Below are 16,258 nucleotides of genomic sequence, written 5' to 3'. Positions count from 1 at the left end.
TGTTGGTCCCATGGCTGCTGGGCTCCCTGCTGTTGATGTGGTGCCCCCAGTTGCAGTTGGCCCCTTCCTGCCTGCCAATCCCATGGTTGGTGGGCTCTCTGCTGCTGGGCAGTGGAGGCTGGTAGTGCCCCCTGCTGCTGCAGGCCTCCCAATGGTGACTGTGCAAGTGGGGTTTGTAGTGGTGTATTCTGCTGTTGTAGGCCCCTCAATGATTGCTGGACATGCTGGGCCTCCCCCATCTGCAAGCTGACCAGCTGTAGTTCTGGCTGTTGCATCACTTCAAGCTGCCGTAAGGCTTCTATTAGCTGTGGTAAGCTCAGTTGCTGGTGATTAAGCCACACTGCCCATTGCTGGAAAGGCCTCAATTTGGGATTCCCTCCGTCTTCAGGACTGTGACTCACCATTTTTCTTGGCAAGGCTGTGTGGCTTCCTCCAGAGCCTTCGCACAGCTTATCGCAGTCTGGCCTCGCTCCCAGCTGGGAATTCTGCCAGATTCCTCTTTCCCCCAGCTTGCCGGCTGTCGCTTTCCCCCCCCCCCCCCCAGGGAAACTGCAGCAGCCAGGAGGAGGCTGGTCTCAGACAATTTCTTCTCCTTCATGTCAAAACTTCCCCGAATCTTTACCAGTACCTCTCAAACTTCGAGGCAGTGGATGGGGTTCGGGACCCCAGATTTTTTTAGAATGAGATTGGACCTAAGCATGATGTCATGTGTCTGATTAACGAAACACTTAAAAGGACTTTCAGGCATATTTTCTCCTAAAAGCATTTATTAAGGTTACAGAGATGTCAGTACAGAATGGAGGAAATGCTTAGGTCTGCTTCTTTTCTGTTACGCAAATACATTCCAAGCATTTCCCACTCCCTTATTGTAGGGTCATGGTTCACATCTTCCAATCAACTTGGAAGATGTGATTTACTTCCGGTTTCTTTCTCCCGGGCTATCCTTATGCTCCTCCCTCTTTCCCAGTTGTTGGTTTAACTATATAAATACCAGACAGTTCTGCACATTGTCAAAGCAAGAATATACAGTATTTACAGCATTGACACAGTGTTCATTTGAATACCAGCCAATCCACAGGTGACAAAGTGTTTTGGTAACTGGGTTTGCATTCTTTCAAGGTCTTTCTCACTTTCATTTCCTTCTGGCTCCAAGCACAACCATCTCTCAGATAAGGATGATACATTCCATCCGCTGGGGGAAGGGCACAATAGCAAGACAGTGCAAAGCATCCCCAAGGCTTCTCCCCTCCCAACAGAATGGCAGACCACAATGAAAAGGTACAGGTTCAGGAATAAGCATAGGGAAACAATGATTTTCTTTGGGGACCTAACATAGTCTTTAAATATGATACAAGAATTGCTTAGGTCTTCTTCTATATCTCTGTGTTAAGTAATTATTCATAAGCTCCATGTATAGGCTAAAATATACTTAACTGCTTATAACAATTTCATTCAGTGCTGATCTATGTTTATCGGGTGGAAAAAAGTTTTTTTCATTTCTATTTTTAATTCCTTTTCTTCTAGTATTGTTCTATGGAACAAACTTCTACAAGTACAGATGCAGAGTATGTACAACAATTCTACGATCTTCTCACTGCCTCCATTGATATATCTAGAGACTGGGCAGAAAAAATCCCAGGATTTACTGATCTCCCTAAAGAAGATCAAACTTTACTCATAGAATCAGCTTTTTTGGAACTTTTTATATTGCGGCTATCTATGAGGTACATCTGAGACTCAATAGTGGAAAACTCATTATTGTATAATCTGCTTGAATAAAACATTAAAATGAAATATTTGTTTCATGGATTGATAACTTAGAACCCAGCTTGTTTATATAGATAAGCTGCTGTTTTTCCTCTTGTTAGGATGGTTTTGTGGGATATTTAAGGAAGTAGGAGTGGATGAAGCAGAATTCTGGAATAGTAATCAAACACCTTATTGGGCTAGTTTACACACACAGTAGATTATATAGTAAAACTAATAATCAAATCTTTCCTTCATCTTTCATTGAGATGAGAACATTCACTGGAACCATTAATTGCCTTGTATAACTTATGCTGAAACCTGGCTATAGGTAGTATGATTCTGCTAATTCTCTTAAATGTTTTGGAAGTTTTAAAAACAACTTTAAATAGTAATAACTATTCTTTTAATAGTTGTACTATTGCTTTAAAAAGTCAGTAGTACTATTGATATTAGAACTCTGAATAAGATCTGTATAAGCTTGCAATTCCCCAGAAAGAACAAAATGGAGCTTCTCTACCCACAGTGCTTCTGGATTTCCAAATGGTACGTTGGAGCCTTTGAATGATTATGTTTAGTATGCCAGTTGCAACAGTTCCTGAAGTGGTTGGATGTGACAATAACTTCCTGATGCCATGGTTACATCCCAATTTGATCAAAGAAATGATGCTATCCTAGAAAAATATTTCAATGGTTAAATGAGTATCAAATGTACCATTAAAGCTGCTAAATGGTACGGAATACTAAAAAAAAACAAACCAGTGTTGAAAAACCTGCACTGATTTTTTATCATTTTCTGGATACAATTTAAGATACTGTTTTTAATATTTAAAATAGCTTGGCAATCTAAGAAGCTATAATATCTATCTCAATATGAACCTATTTGGACATTTAGGAAACATATTGTGACCTTTGGGCATATTGATTCATTGGGCATATGAGAAAGAGTTTTCTTTCTCTTTAGGCTTTCACGATAGTCAAAGCCTTCCTCTTCACCATGTCTTTGGAATTTAAATTTTAATTGCTTTTATTAGATTCTCTGTTTTCCATTCTTAGTCACTTTGAATACCCTTGGGTAGAAAAACAGGAATAATATTTAGTTCACTCACTGACTGATTGACTGACTGACTAATCATCTGGATATTATTGTTGGTGTTATTAATGGTATTACATTATTATAACATGCTAAGTATTTTGTTGTAAGGATTTGATTTCATGGAAGAGCATTAAAACATGTGTCTTACCTATCTGAAATGATACCATCCAGGAATATATTTGTAATTATCTACATAAGTGATGGCTGAAGTTTCAAGTCCATCTAAATTCATCTTCCTATTGACTGCATTTTCTTTTATCTCCAATCAGCTACCTCTGTTCATCCACCAGCATAGGTAGAAGATCACTCAGAATTTTCCCCTAAATAGCTACAATTATATTCATGTGGGTATGAGATCAGCTTGCTTTAATGCCCCAAATATAACATATTTCAAAATAAAAAATATGTATGGATCTATTGGTGGTATTTAGCTAATGTGCATTATGCAGCACATTATACTGAAAAGTTAGCAGTATTCATAGTGTATGTCTTCTTTTTTATCATTGAAGATCTGACATTAGTGAAGACAAGCTTATTTTCTGCAAAGGGCTTGTACTTCATCGACTTCAGTGCCTTCGTGGATTTGGGGAGTGGCTTGATTCAGTTAAAGATTTTTCTTTAAATTTACAAAGCCTCAACCTTGACATCCCAGCCTTAGCATGTTTGTCAGCTCTAAGTATGATTACAGGTTAGTATTCTTTTGATTCAAAATAAATTTGTTTTATGGATATTTATATTCCACTGTGTGTGAGTAAATTTCCATCTTAATAAATTCCCAAAAGAATGTATGCCTGCAATGTAATTTTAAATTTAAAATTACATTAAAATGCATTACATCTTTTTAATAATCAGACTAAAAAAAATAAAAATTACAATATGAAGTGTACAGATTATATCAAAGATTCAACTGAATTCATTTTGCTAAGTTTTCCTGGACATCACAGAACCATTAATGTAATATTGTAACTGGTGAAATATTTTATTGCGTATCTTCAGCTTGAGTTTCCAATTTTCTGGCTACTGCTGGTACAAGTCTTAGTTATCTTTAGGACCATGAGTCTTAAAGATTCTGACAGTCTTTAAGAAGGACCTGGAGACTTAGTTCTTCACTCAGGAATTTGGCCAGGAAGTCAGATATACTTGACTATACAATATGAGTTGTGTGGTGCAGTATGTTTTTACTTTATTATGTGTTCTTATTTTTATCATTTCCCATGTATTTAATGTTTTGAATACAGTATTTTTTATTTGCTATACAGGCATATTTGGCGAATGAGTGATATACATTTATTTAAAAAATATGTGTGCATATATATAAATAAAGAAACATGCATATATAAAAGCAAATCATTCAGAAAGAACATTTATGGGAAGAAAAGCAATCGAGAGAAGCTTTCCTGGAACAGAAAGGTAGAGAGGCACAGCAGCAGAATTGGGTAGATGTAGCAGTCTCTAGTCCGGTCAGAATACTTTTCATGATGTTGCCAAACTGGACAATATTTAGCAGGATTTTTTTCAGATGCTTAGAATCAAGTCAGCATGAGCATATGATAAGAATAGTTTAAGTCTTAAATCTGGATATCATCAAATGAAGATATTTATTGAAATCTGCATTTAAATTAGACTTGTAAACATTTTGCCCCAAGATATATCTATACTCTAATATAAACCTATTATTAGTTTTATACCCATCAAGTGTTGAACATTGGAATGCATCTAGAAAAAGGGTGGAGCTTCAACAGCAATACTCTTGATATCACTCTGATCACTTCTTGCCATCCCAAAGGACACCACTGATATTAGTTTAACTTCACTACAATAGAATCCTGGAGTTGCATTTTGTGTGTGAAGATGTGAAGTTAATTTGCCTCCTTGTGGTGCACCATGGATAGTGCGACAGTGTGAACTAAATAAACTAGCAACTGTGGGCAGCCAACTACTCTGTAGGTTTTCCTGGCTCTCAAAATACATGGCAACAAAAACAAAAAATGGACCTTTTCAGGCCCAAATGATAAAAGAGATTGGTAATATTATTTGAATTTGTCAAATCAATGTCAAGGGGCTCAGCAGATCCAAGAACCAATATGTTTCTGAAGTTTTATTGGACAATAACATAGACATGGCCATCCTCCAAGAAGCACACATAGAAAACAAAAGAACAGTAACCCAGAAGAGGTGAGATTCATGGCTACAACCTGTTGAGAGCCACCTGCCACCATGGCTATGGTGTTACTACATATGTTAGAAGGAATGTAGAGAATGCCTCCCTGTTGTCAGCCTCTACAAACAACAATATACACTAAGTAGTTTCCAAACTAGGCAATCTAATAATAGTGAACATCTATAAACCACCTCTGATAGCATCAAGCTGCACCCAACAACCCATGCAGGTGACTTCAATAGCCATCACATTAATATTTTTCCACTGATGACAATGGCGAACAATTGTCCATCTGAGTTGCAGCAAACAAAGTCCAATGATTTTCAACATGTTTAAATCAGTGGCATGGAACTGCAAATCCAGACATATGCATAATCACAGAAGGCCCAAACTCTCAGCCAGTCTCCATAAACAGGAAAGTAATGGATATATTCCTGCACAGCCAACATCATCCTATCTTGGTTGAAGTTGGAATCTAATTTCCCCTAATTTGCTCTATCCCTAGATCCAGATGGAACTTTCAAAACCCAACTGGCCCAAATTTGCTGAAAAGCTTGATAAAATTATAGAGTGGATTATAGAGTGGATTCCACCAAGTAGTCAACACTATCATAGGTTCATGAAGGCAATAATTGCCTCAGTGAAACAAGCATACATCCAGAATGGAATGAAGAGATTGAAGGACTCTACCAGACCTTCTTACAGAATAGTGATCCAGAGATCAATGACGATCTCTTACACAGTTTGGGTGCAGCTCAACATAGGAAGTGAGAACAATAAAGAGAATCACTAAATTTCAGCAAATCCAGCAGGACCTTATTAAGGAAATTGGGTGGAGCTAGACAACCCACATGACAAACACCCAATGTAACTCCTGACCAAATAGTCGCTCAAGTTGTATCTCTCTCCAAAACTCCAAAGGACATTCCGCTCTCATTAAGAATGCTTTCAGCTTTTCAGCAAAAAGGCTGAATACATTCTGATACCCTTGTCCCTTCTCTGTAAAGGAAATTGATGCTGCCATTGGTAGTCTGAAATGTGGTAAAGCACCAAGCTTTGATGGCATTCATCCAGAATTCCTGATAAACTTGGGAGACACAAACGGAATTGGATTGGTAAATTCCTCTCAGATATAGTTTCCAATGGCTGCCTCCCACCAGAATTCAAAAAAGCTAAAATAATATCACTTCTAGAACTTGACAAACCAGAAGACAGAGTGGAAAGCTACCACCCAATCACCCTTTTGGTGCTGCTACAAACTCCTAGAAAGATTAATTATAAACAGGATAGGTCTCATAATAGATGAACATCTGCCTGTGGAACAAGCCAGCTTCTGATATGACCAGAGTTGTGTAGATAAAGTGCTAAGCCAACAGGCTTTATTGAAGCAGTATTCCAATGATGTTCTTTCACTTTAACAACAAACTAGCATATGAAGCCCTGAATGTCTATTTAAACAACTTACTCCCCTGTGAGTCCCATCCAAGGTACCTTGGAGTAACATTGGACTGACTCTCTCCTGCAAGAAATACCTAGAGAATTTGGTGGCAAAAATCAATATTAGGAGCAACATATTCTAGAAATTTTGTGAAACTAAATGGGGAACTTCAACTGCCACCCTCAGGTCATTAGCACTAGGGTTGGTCTACTCCACAACAGAATATTGTGCCCCTGTATGGCTTAACATACTAGTAACTTATACACCAGACTCAACAACACCATGAGAATTATAAGCAGATGAACTAAAACCATTCCAACTTGCTGGCTTCCTGTCCTGAGCCATATAGCACCATCAGCTTTAAAGCAAGATGCACCAGTGATGGAATACAGAAAAATTATGAACAACTCACTCCTAATGGTGGATGCCTACCTTTCTCATTTAACAGCAGAAGACTCATCCAGGACCACCACCACCCGGCACTTGCACAACATCTGCCTAATAACTTTAACATTGATTGCCAATGGAAAGCTAAAAGGGTTACTGAATGCCCAGACATAGGAAAACATATAAATGACCCCACAAAAAAAGGTGCCAGGCTTTGAACTACCACATCAGCAATGGGCAATCCTGAATAGGATTCATACCTCACATGGCATCAGCCAGAACTCTTTGTATAAATGGGATATAGTATCCTCCCCTCAGTGTGACTGAGGGGTTCCACATCAAACTATAGATCACATTGTGACTGGCTGTAAACTGAGGGCATATACTAACCCAGTATCTGTTTTTTTTTTAATATAAATGATGCTGTGCTTCAATGGTTAGGTGGCCTAAACATTGAACATAGATCTTTTTAACATTTATATTTTATTGTGTTTTACTAATCTAGGTGAAATGTTAATATATATTGCTAGTCCACATATGATATGCAATATGCTAAATAAATAAATCTAGTGATTTTCTAAAGAAAATGACTGCAAATTCGTTTTCTGATATCATAGAATCACAGGGCTGGAAAGAACCTTGGAGATCTTCTAATCCAAGCCCCTGCCCAAGGCTGGAGACCTTACACCATTGTCCACTCTTTTTTTTCTTTTCTTTTTTTTAAACAAATTTTATTGGTTTTTTTTTATTTTTACATCAAGGTGCTTAGGAAACAACGTGGTGATGGGGACATCAATCATCCAAAAGCAAAATCATACATATATAACTCAGGTTACTTCATTAAAAGTTCCCTTTCTATTTCCCTCATATAATATTACATATTCAAATTAATACATTTCTAAATAGAGTTCAATCAATCAAATCAGTCATCAATTACATTTCAGTTATAAAGATCCAAATCCTGTTTTTAAGCTTTACTAATTTACAATTACCATATTCCAATTAGCCTTGAATAAACATTTTATTAACACTTCGGGTATCCCTAACATAATAATTATATCTAAAATGAATATATTATTCCAACAATAACATTCCTATATTTTCCACATAGAACCTATTTCTTAATCTAATGAATCATTTATTGATACCATTTCTTCTTTTATCACAAATCCCTCTTATTCTCCTTCTATTACAAAATAATTGTCTTACTTAAAATAAAATAAGATATTAAATAATAGATTTAATATCTATTAAATATATATTCTATCAATCAATCTATATCTATAAAAAGTCTTTTTAACCCATTAGGTAAAGTTTACCCCTCCAAATAATTATCATATCTAAAACAAAATATTATTACAAAGGATATCCTCTTACAGAATTCATGTACTCCATTAGTTATTAAATCAGTTAAGATCTCAAGCCTTTTTAACCCATTAAATGAAGTTTTGAATCACATTTTTAAATCTAACTCTAGCTTTCTTTCTGTGCCAAATCAGTTTCCATAGTAAAGCTTCTGCATCATCAAACCTCAATATTTGAATAGAGGTATTTCTCGACACTTCAGACTGGTCAAAGTTCTCTTCCCTTTCTTCCAGTGTCAACTGAATGATGTAATCAGTTTTATTCCATGTTGTAATTATTAGTTGATTGTCCAGGTTATCACAATTTTCAGTAACTTGTGTCTGGATGTCAATCTCTGTTATTTTTGACATTTCAGGTATCTCAATTAAAGTTATTCTTTGATCATCAAAATCCTCCATAAATTGTATATGGGGTTGTGTAAAGTTAATTTGCTCAGTAATTCCCACAATTTCTCCCGGTATAAGTTCATAGTTGAGTTGTCGATATGGATCCTTCATCTGTTTACATTGTATATATTGTTGGGTAGAAGCCTCTTTGGGGTTACTCTGTTTCTCCTCTATTGTTTCTTGGCTTGTAGCTTGATCCATTAAAATTTGAGAATCAATTTGTGATTCTGAAGTGTCATCTTTAATTTTTCTCCAAGATTTCATATACTCCGTAGCTTCCAAATTTTTTTCCAATGTAAGTTCATAATCAAGCTGTGGGTAAGATTCCTCCATTTCAGTGGTGAAAAAAAATCTATAGTAAAAAATATTTAGTAAGAGTTAACAAATATCCACTTCCAATTTCTAATAGACAAATTCACCACCCAGCTGTTTCAAATCCTTTATCTTTCCCCTTTTATTATCATTTGAAGGTAAAATCCATCTTCAAACAGCAAAAGAAGATGCAGTTGCAATAACAGTTTTCACCACAAGATGTCCTCAGTAGACTATAAAATCTTTTTTCCAGGTTAATAAAAGTTTATCTCATTAGAAAAATAGAAAAACAAAACAAAAACAGATATCTCCAACATAATAAGTAGAATAATAATAATGTTCAATGGTAAAAAAAATTCAGGATCCCTAAGTATCCAAAAAATTAAATAGTCAATAAAAAATTAGCTGTTTTATTTTTTTAATTTCCAGAGCTCTTTTTCCCAAATACACAAATGCCGCTCTCTTAAAGCAGGGAAGTAGTTCAAAAGCTTTTTCCAGGAGAGTAGGTGCAGCTGGGTGATCGGCCATTTTACTGGCCGATCTTTTCTCTGTCAGCCCTAAGGAGCTGGCTTGGACCGCGGAAGGAGCTGCCGCCCTTCTGCAGTCGACAAGGGCCTCCTCGACGGTGGTTGCCCCTCCAGGGTGACTTTTCAACCCGATTAAGGGTCTACCGGCAGAGGGAAAACAGCCAGCAAAGAGACGAGGCTCTCTGCACAACTGTGTATGCTGCGATCCGGAACCGGAAGTCAATAGTTGTCCATTCTTGAAAGCCTCCAGCAATGAAACTGGAGTAGATTACAGAAATTCCTATTGACAATGGAAATAAGACTACAGTAAACAAAGCAACACTCTGTTTAAAATGCATTTGGGAAATATAGTTCTGTGAGGTTAGGAATTAAACCCAGGCAGTAAAAAGCCTAAATGTGCAGATGCAATATACTACTGAATGCCAGTTACTTGGAAAATTGAAAGTAACTATAAAAGAGAGTTCTATGCAAAGCTGTTTTTGCTTTCCATCAGGGCGGTCTTTGTCATAGCAATAATGCTGAATTAGATGGGGACTTGGCCTGGTTGATAGTACTGTAAACTAATCTGCCTTTACATTATGTTACCAAAATCAAACTTTCTCCTCTTGCTAAGACATCTAATAGAAGTGAAATATTGGGAAATAGCTTACATGATTTAGGATTATCTTACCTAGACAGCATCATATATTTCAGTACTTTACAAATAATATAATAATTTATTTTAAGCCATAAAATAGTTAACTTTGAATGTATTTTAATTTCTAACCCCTTTTAATAAGTAAATATGCTGAAAAACTACAAAGTAATCCAAATAGCAAAGATTGGCTGAGCTGTCTGTATTTTCTTAGAAGAGTATCTGCGAATTCCTGCTGAAATTCCAGGCCTTGCACTGATGGAGCTAGCAATGGATATTGATCTCCCCTTGAATTCAGTGAATAAATAATGGTTGCCATAGATATTGAGCATCCACAACCATAGGGAAGCTAAGAAATCTCCAAAACATATTCTGTGAAAGCTCAGGCCTCAAATCCTGGGAAAAAATAATTTCAGTGAAATGTAAGGGTGTAGCATTTAGAATGCTGTGCTCATATAACTGTTTTAGTAACTGACTGGAAAATAAAGTATTATGATTGAGTGTAACTATAAGATTGGAATCAGCTAGCATTGTACTTTTCACTGAATTGAGAAGTTATAGTGCATAACTTCTATTCGCATTCACATACTGGATTACAGAATGGTTACATTAGTACTTCTTTTTTATAATTAATCACTAACACACCCATTCCCATAAAGTGGATATTGAATTCTTTGTTATTGCTTTGCAGACCGTCATGGATTAAAAGAACCAAAGAAAGTGCATGATCTATGCAACAAAATCTTAGGCAGCTTGAAAGATCATTTGGCCTTCAACTGTCCGAGCAAAAGACAACACATTGAGTCTGCAGAATCTAAAGTTCTTGGTGTTCTCGCTGACTTGCGTGCCGTCTGCACACTAGGACTGCAGCGGATCTTTTACCTGAAATTGGAAGATTTAGTGCCACCTCCTTCCATTATTGACAAACTATTTTTTGATACCTTACCATTCTGAAAGTAGAGTTTCCCTTGTGAAAGGCAGCTACTTACCAGAGCAGGTAAAAATATCGGAATTGACTTATAACAATGCTGCTTTTGTTAAATGAGGTAAGAAGTAATTCCAGCCCTAATCATATATATGGACTTTTCCCAATATATGTCTTTGCAAACTGAGGTTTAAGATATAATTTACAGTTTTGGAGATGGGAATTATAGAATAGAAAGATTAAATGCAGATGTGTTTTTTTAATGGCACCTTTTAATGATGCTACTCCAGCTAGAAAAAGATGTTAATATTAACTGTATAAAAGCTATTTCCATAGCATCTGTTCTTATGTGATGGGTAGAAAATTGTGACAGCTCAGGCCTCAAATCCTGGGGGGAAAAAATCAGTGAAATGTAAGGGTATGCACCATTTAAAATGCTGTGTCACTGCAATGTGTTTGAAAACAAGACTAATAACAAATAACTGGTTTCAACAGCATATATTTTATTAATTTATATCTTTAACATACTCATATCAGACTTCATTCTCTTCACATAAATTATTTTTTCTCTCTCTCTTTTTCCCTTAATAAAGTTCATCCATGATTTCATAAATAAAATATAGGAAAATGATAATGGCTGTTAGCTCCCATGTTCAAGTGCAATTTTAAGGTGCTATCTTTGCTAAGTCTTGTTTATGTGCTATACTTTAATTTAATCCAAAAGAGAGGTGAAAGAAATAAAATGGGAAAAACAGGCTTTATTACATGCACTAATTTCTATGACAAAATTCTTCAGACATATGTTGACAGCAAGGCATTAAGCAAAAATCATATGCTTATTCCTTGGCTGATTAAGTAAATAGCAATGCAGAACATCTGAAGTAGGCAGGATTAACATGGACATGGTAAGGCTAGAACTGAGCTTAGTGAATTAGTTAGTAATAGATTCAAGACAATTTGAATGCAATTTTTTTTGTAGAAATAGTCTGAATGTAAATGCTATGAATGGTTTATTGAGCTGCATTTTAAACATTCCGTGTATGTACTTTCCTTTTTTATATGGTTATAATGGTTAATGGTTTATATGGTTAATGCCATGTTAATATGAAATAATTTGTTGCACAGTGTCTTTATTTGTATAAATATTTGTATGCATGACATATTGTAAAGGCTTGCCTCTATTTATTGCAATGACTGCCAGCTCATGAGAGCCTGTTACAAGGAAGATGAAATAGTGTACTCACAGCAAGTCAATTATATAATGGGTTTGGGTAGTCTCATACACATATACACACCTATGTGTCCTTTCTGTTAACCAATTAAATATGTAGTATGTCTTTCACAAGTAAAACCTGATCTTACCATGTATTTGCAGTGACCTTTAAGGCAGTAAAATTTAGCACTTTGATATTTAAATATTTGTTCATGTTTCATTAATTTTAATATTTAAACATTTTTATTCTTTCAACAAAAAAGGATTTATATGCACTGTATCTTTAGTCATTTTGCTACAGAAAAAGATCACTTATTGAATGTTGCTCTGATATCCCTGTATTTAAAAAGTCTACAATAATTTTGTCTTTTTTTAACTATGCTGTTTATATGGAAATTAAATTATACACTCAGATATCAAAACAACTGCCTAGTACAGTGATGGCGAATCTTTTAGAGACCAAGTGCCCAAATTGCAACCCAAAACCCACTTATGTATCATTGGGTGCCGGGTGGGCATGGCCCATTAGGTGGGCTTTGCCCGTTGGGTGGGTGTGGCCCATTGGGTGGGCATGGCTGCGGTGGTAACGGCAGACTGGGTGGGACTAAAAAGTTCAATCAATTAATTCCAATTTTGCGAGATCTTTTTTTCCCCCACGAGAAGTTGAAATTGATTGATTGATTGAACCTTCTTTTTTTGCACACGGCGGCGGAGGCCTAAAGCAAAAATGCTTTATAAAACCCAGCTGATTAATTTAATTAATTAATTAATTAAAATTGAAAAAGGTACAAGGCAAGGCTGTCCATTATCACCGTTACTGTTTATCCTGACTTTGGAGATTTTATTAATCAAGATTCGAGAGTCTTCACTTATAAAAGGAATAGCTTTGGGTAACAATGACTATAAGCTTAGAGCTTTTGCTGACAATTTGGTTTTTACTTTGTCGGAACCAACTGACTCAGCAAGAAATTTGATACAGATATTGACACATTATGGGAAGGTGTCTGGATTTAAGGTAAATAATAATAAGACTAAAATATTATCTAAAAATATGTTTATGAAAGATATAGAAATCTTAAGTAATGTAACTGGTTTTGAAATAGTGAAAAAAGTGAAATATTTGGGTGTTGATATTACTGCTTCTAATGCTAAACTGTATAAAAATAATTATGATAAGTTATGGAGAAAAGTTCAAAAGGACTTGATGGAGTGGAAGAAATTACAGTTATCATTATTGGGAAGAATTGCAGTGATAAAAATGAATGTTCTCCCAAAGTTTTTTTTCTTGTTCCAGATGATACCTATTTTAAAAAAGGATTCAAATTTGGAGGAGTGGCAAAGAGGCATCAATAGGTTTATATGGCAGGGGAAAAAACCTAGGGTAAAATTTAAAATTCTGCAAGATGCACGGGAAAGAGGGGGACTTAAAGCCCCTAATTTAAAATGAAGCAGTGGTTTTAACCTGGATTAGTGATTGGATCAATTTAACTAATAGAGATATTTTGATACTTGAAGGTTGGGATTTATATTATGGATGGCATGCTTACTTATTTTTTGATAAGAAAATTGATTGGGTTTTTAAATCTCACATTTTAAGGGTTGCACTTTTGAGAGTTTGGAAAAAGTATTTTTATAAGGTAAATTTAAAAATTTCAATGTGGGCTATTCCGGAACATGCAATACAAGGAATTATAAGAGGTGTAAAATTAGAAGGAATTGTTTATAAAGATCTACTTATGTTAAGAGGACAGGACTGGCAAATTAAATCATTGGAAGAGTTAAGACAGGATAATGTTCTCCAGTCCTGGTTTTTATATTTCCAATTGGTTGAGAGATGGCATATAGATCAAAAATTGGGTTTAATGGTAGAAGATGTGAACTTGATAAAACAGATTAAAGATCAAAGTAGAGCCCATATTAGGAGAATATATAGTGTTTTGATAGAACTTGATTCGGAAACAGAATTGGTTAAAGATTGTATGATTAAATGGGCTCAAAATATTCAAGAACCAATAAAGTTAGAAACTTGGGAAATAATTTGGGTAAGAAATGTCAAGTTCACCCAAGCACAGAATCTAAGGGAAAATTTTTATAAAATGTTTTACAGATGGCATTTGGATCCTCAAAAATTGTCTTGCATGTATCCGAATTTGCAACCAAAATGTTGGAGATGTGGCAGTATGGACGCTACTTATTATCATATTTGGTGGACATGTAGGGATGTTAAAGCCTTTTGGATTAAGATTTGGTGGAATATTCAACAGATTTTTAAGAAAAAGATAAAATTTACACCGCAGTTATTTTTATTGGGTATTATGGACAATTTGGACCAAAAAGAAATGAAATTGATGCTGTACTGTATAACAGCAGCAAGGACCTTAGTTGCTCAAAATTGGAAAAAAAAGATGTTACCAACTATGGATGATTGGAGACAGAAAGTATCGTATTTTGCAGAGATGGCAAAAATATCCGCATACCTGAAGGATCATTCTCAGGAGAAATTTATCTCAATGTGGAGAAGATGGATAGATTATATTCAGAGAAAGTATGAATTGAAAAATTATCATGTAGCTTTTGATTAAAAATTAAAAATGGTAAACAAAAATATGTATATCAAATATTGATATATTTAAAAAATCTTTGTATGTATTTTAATGTTATTTTAGAGTCACAGTAAGTTTATACTAGTGTGTAGTAATAATGAGTAGTTTTGAATAGAATTGGATTTATTTCCTAGATTAGCTTTGGGAAGTCCTGGGGGGGGAGGGGGGAAAGGGGTAGGTTTGTATTATAGATTTATATGTATGATTTTTTAAGGAGGTGTCCGGTGGTGCCCCAACTGCACAAGACGGGATGGTTGAGTGAGGAAGGGAGGTAGGAAAGAGGGAGGAAGGAGGAGTGGTGGTAGGTTGGGAGGAGGAAGGTGTGGTAAGTGGAAGAGGGCGGTGCAGGGGGGGACACCGGACACGTCCGTGAATGTATTGATTAGTGTTATTTTCTTTGGTTGATATTGTGATAAAAGATCTATGTTTTTGTTTTTAATTGAAAAATTAATAAAAAATTTATTAAAAAAAAAAACCCAGCTGAAGGCCTAGGACTGGGGCGACAGCGTGTGCCAACAGAGAGGGCTCTGCATGCCTCCTGTGGCACACGTGCCATAGGTTCGCCACCACAGGCCTAGTAGCTGCAGCTAGCATGAACTAGATATCAAGATATTGTCTGGTTCTCTAAAAGTTGCCTGATATTTTCTCATTAAATTTGTTTCAAACTGTTCCTTTGAGGAAATGTTATTCTTTTATCCAGATAATAATGTCAGTAACAAAAATAGCTTCTAAACATTATACTGTAGCTAGTATTTTTAATTTACCTCCAGTTATTTAAAAAATATTGCTTTTTTGTATTGACGTATGATTTATGTGAAAACACAGTAGCAGAATTAAACATCAGAAGACCCTGATTTTTCTTGTAGGTTGATCATACTTGCCTAACCCTCAAGGCATTTTTAATATATTTGAATTTTTGTACATATTATGTACATCACCTCACTAGATTTTAAAAGGCATATACATTTTCTTGCCAATTATGCAGAAGGTGTAATCCTTATCCTCCTAGAATTAATAGGCATTTTTGACATACAATATGTTCATGTTTCATTCTTATTCTTGTAGAATGCCATCATCTACTGCAGGATGAAGGTTCATAGATTATCACAAAGTTGAGTTTTCAAACAAAAGTATCTTGTTGTTTCAAAATGTTTTCTCTACATTCTCTTTATACAAAAGAAGTTTTTTAAAATTCTGTTTTGTAGTTGCACAATTGTTAGATTTCATGTAATCATTTAATAGGTTTTTTTAATGTCATTATGAGAATCATCCCTGTTAATGATGGAATCTTCTATTTTTTTAATTAATAAAAATGTTTGTGCTTTTATTGTTACTGATAAAACATGGAAAGAAAGAAAGCTGATGAATTATTTTTTAAAGTCCACAGCTTGAAGGAACTTTGTCTCATGGTCTAAAATCAAACATTTTACATCTTTCTGATGAGTACTTTGTTTTAATTTCAGAT

At 35.3% G+C, this 16,258-nt stretch overlaps 1 protein-coding gene across 4 annotated transcripts in view; it reads left to right on the top strand.

Moving 5' to 3' along the window:
* Window positions 1-11,006, top strand: part of NR4A3 (nuclear receptor subfamily 4 group A member 3) — a 29,918-nt gene extending 18,912 nt beyond the window's left edge. The window contains exons 5-8 of one of the 4 annotated variants that reach the window (XM_029285263.1): window positions 389-425; window positions 1,567-1,724; window positions 3,352-3,530; window positions 10,744-11,006. In XM_029285263.1, coding sequence (XP_029141096.1) covers window positions 389-425; window positions 1,567-1,724; window positions 3,352-3,530; window positions 10,744-11,006 — 637 coding nt within the window. Of the gene's footprint in view, window positions 1-388; window positions 426-1,524; window positions 1,725-3,351; window positions 3,531-10,743 lie in introns of all 4 variants that reach the window. The other 3 variants (XM_015822052.1, XM_029285261.1, XM_029285262.1) reach the window with 3 other exon arrangements.
* The last annotated feature ends 5,252 nt before the right edge of the window (window positions 11,007-16,258 follow it).

This window comes from Protobothrops mucrosquamatus, unplaced genomic scaffold (assembly GCF_001527695.2).
Source record: "Protobothrops mucrosquamatus isolate PMUCROS unplaced genomic scaffold, P.Mucros_1.0 scaffold1448, whole genome shotgun sequence".
Taxonomy (NCBI): domain Eukaryota; kingdom Metazoa; phylum Chordata; class Lepidosauria; order Squamata; family Viperidae; genus Protobothrops; species Protobothrops mucrosquamatus.
The sequence above is the reverse complement of the archived record's forward strand: the minus strand, read 5'-3'. Positions and strand labels throughout refer to the sequence as shown.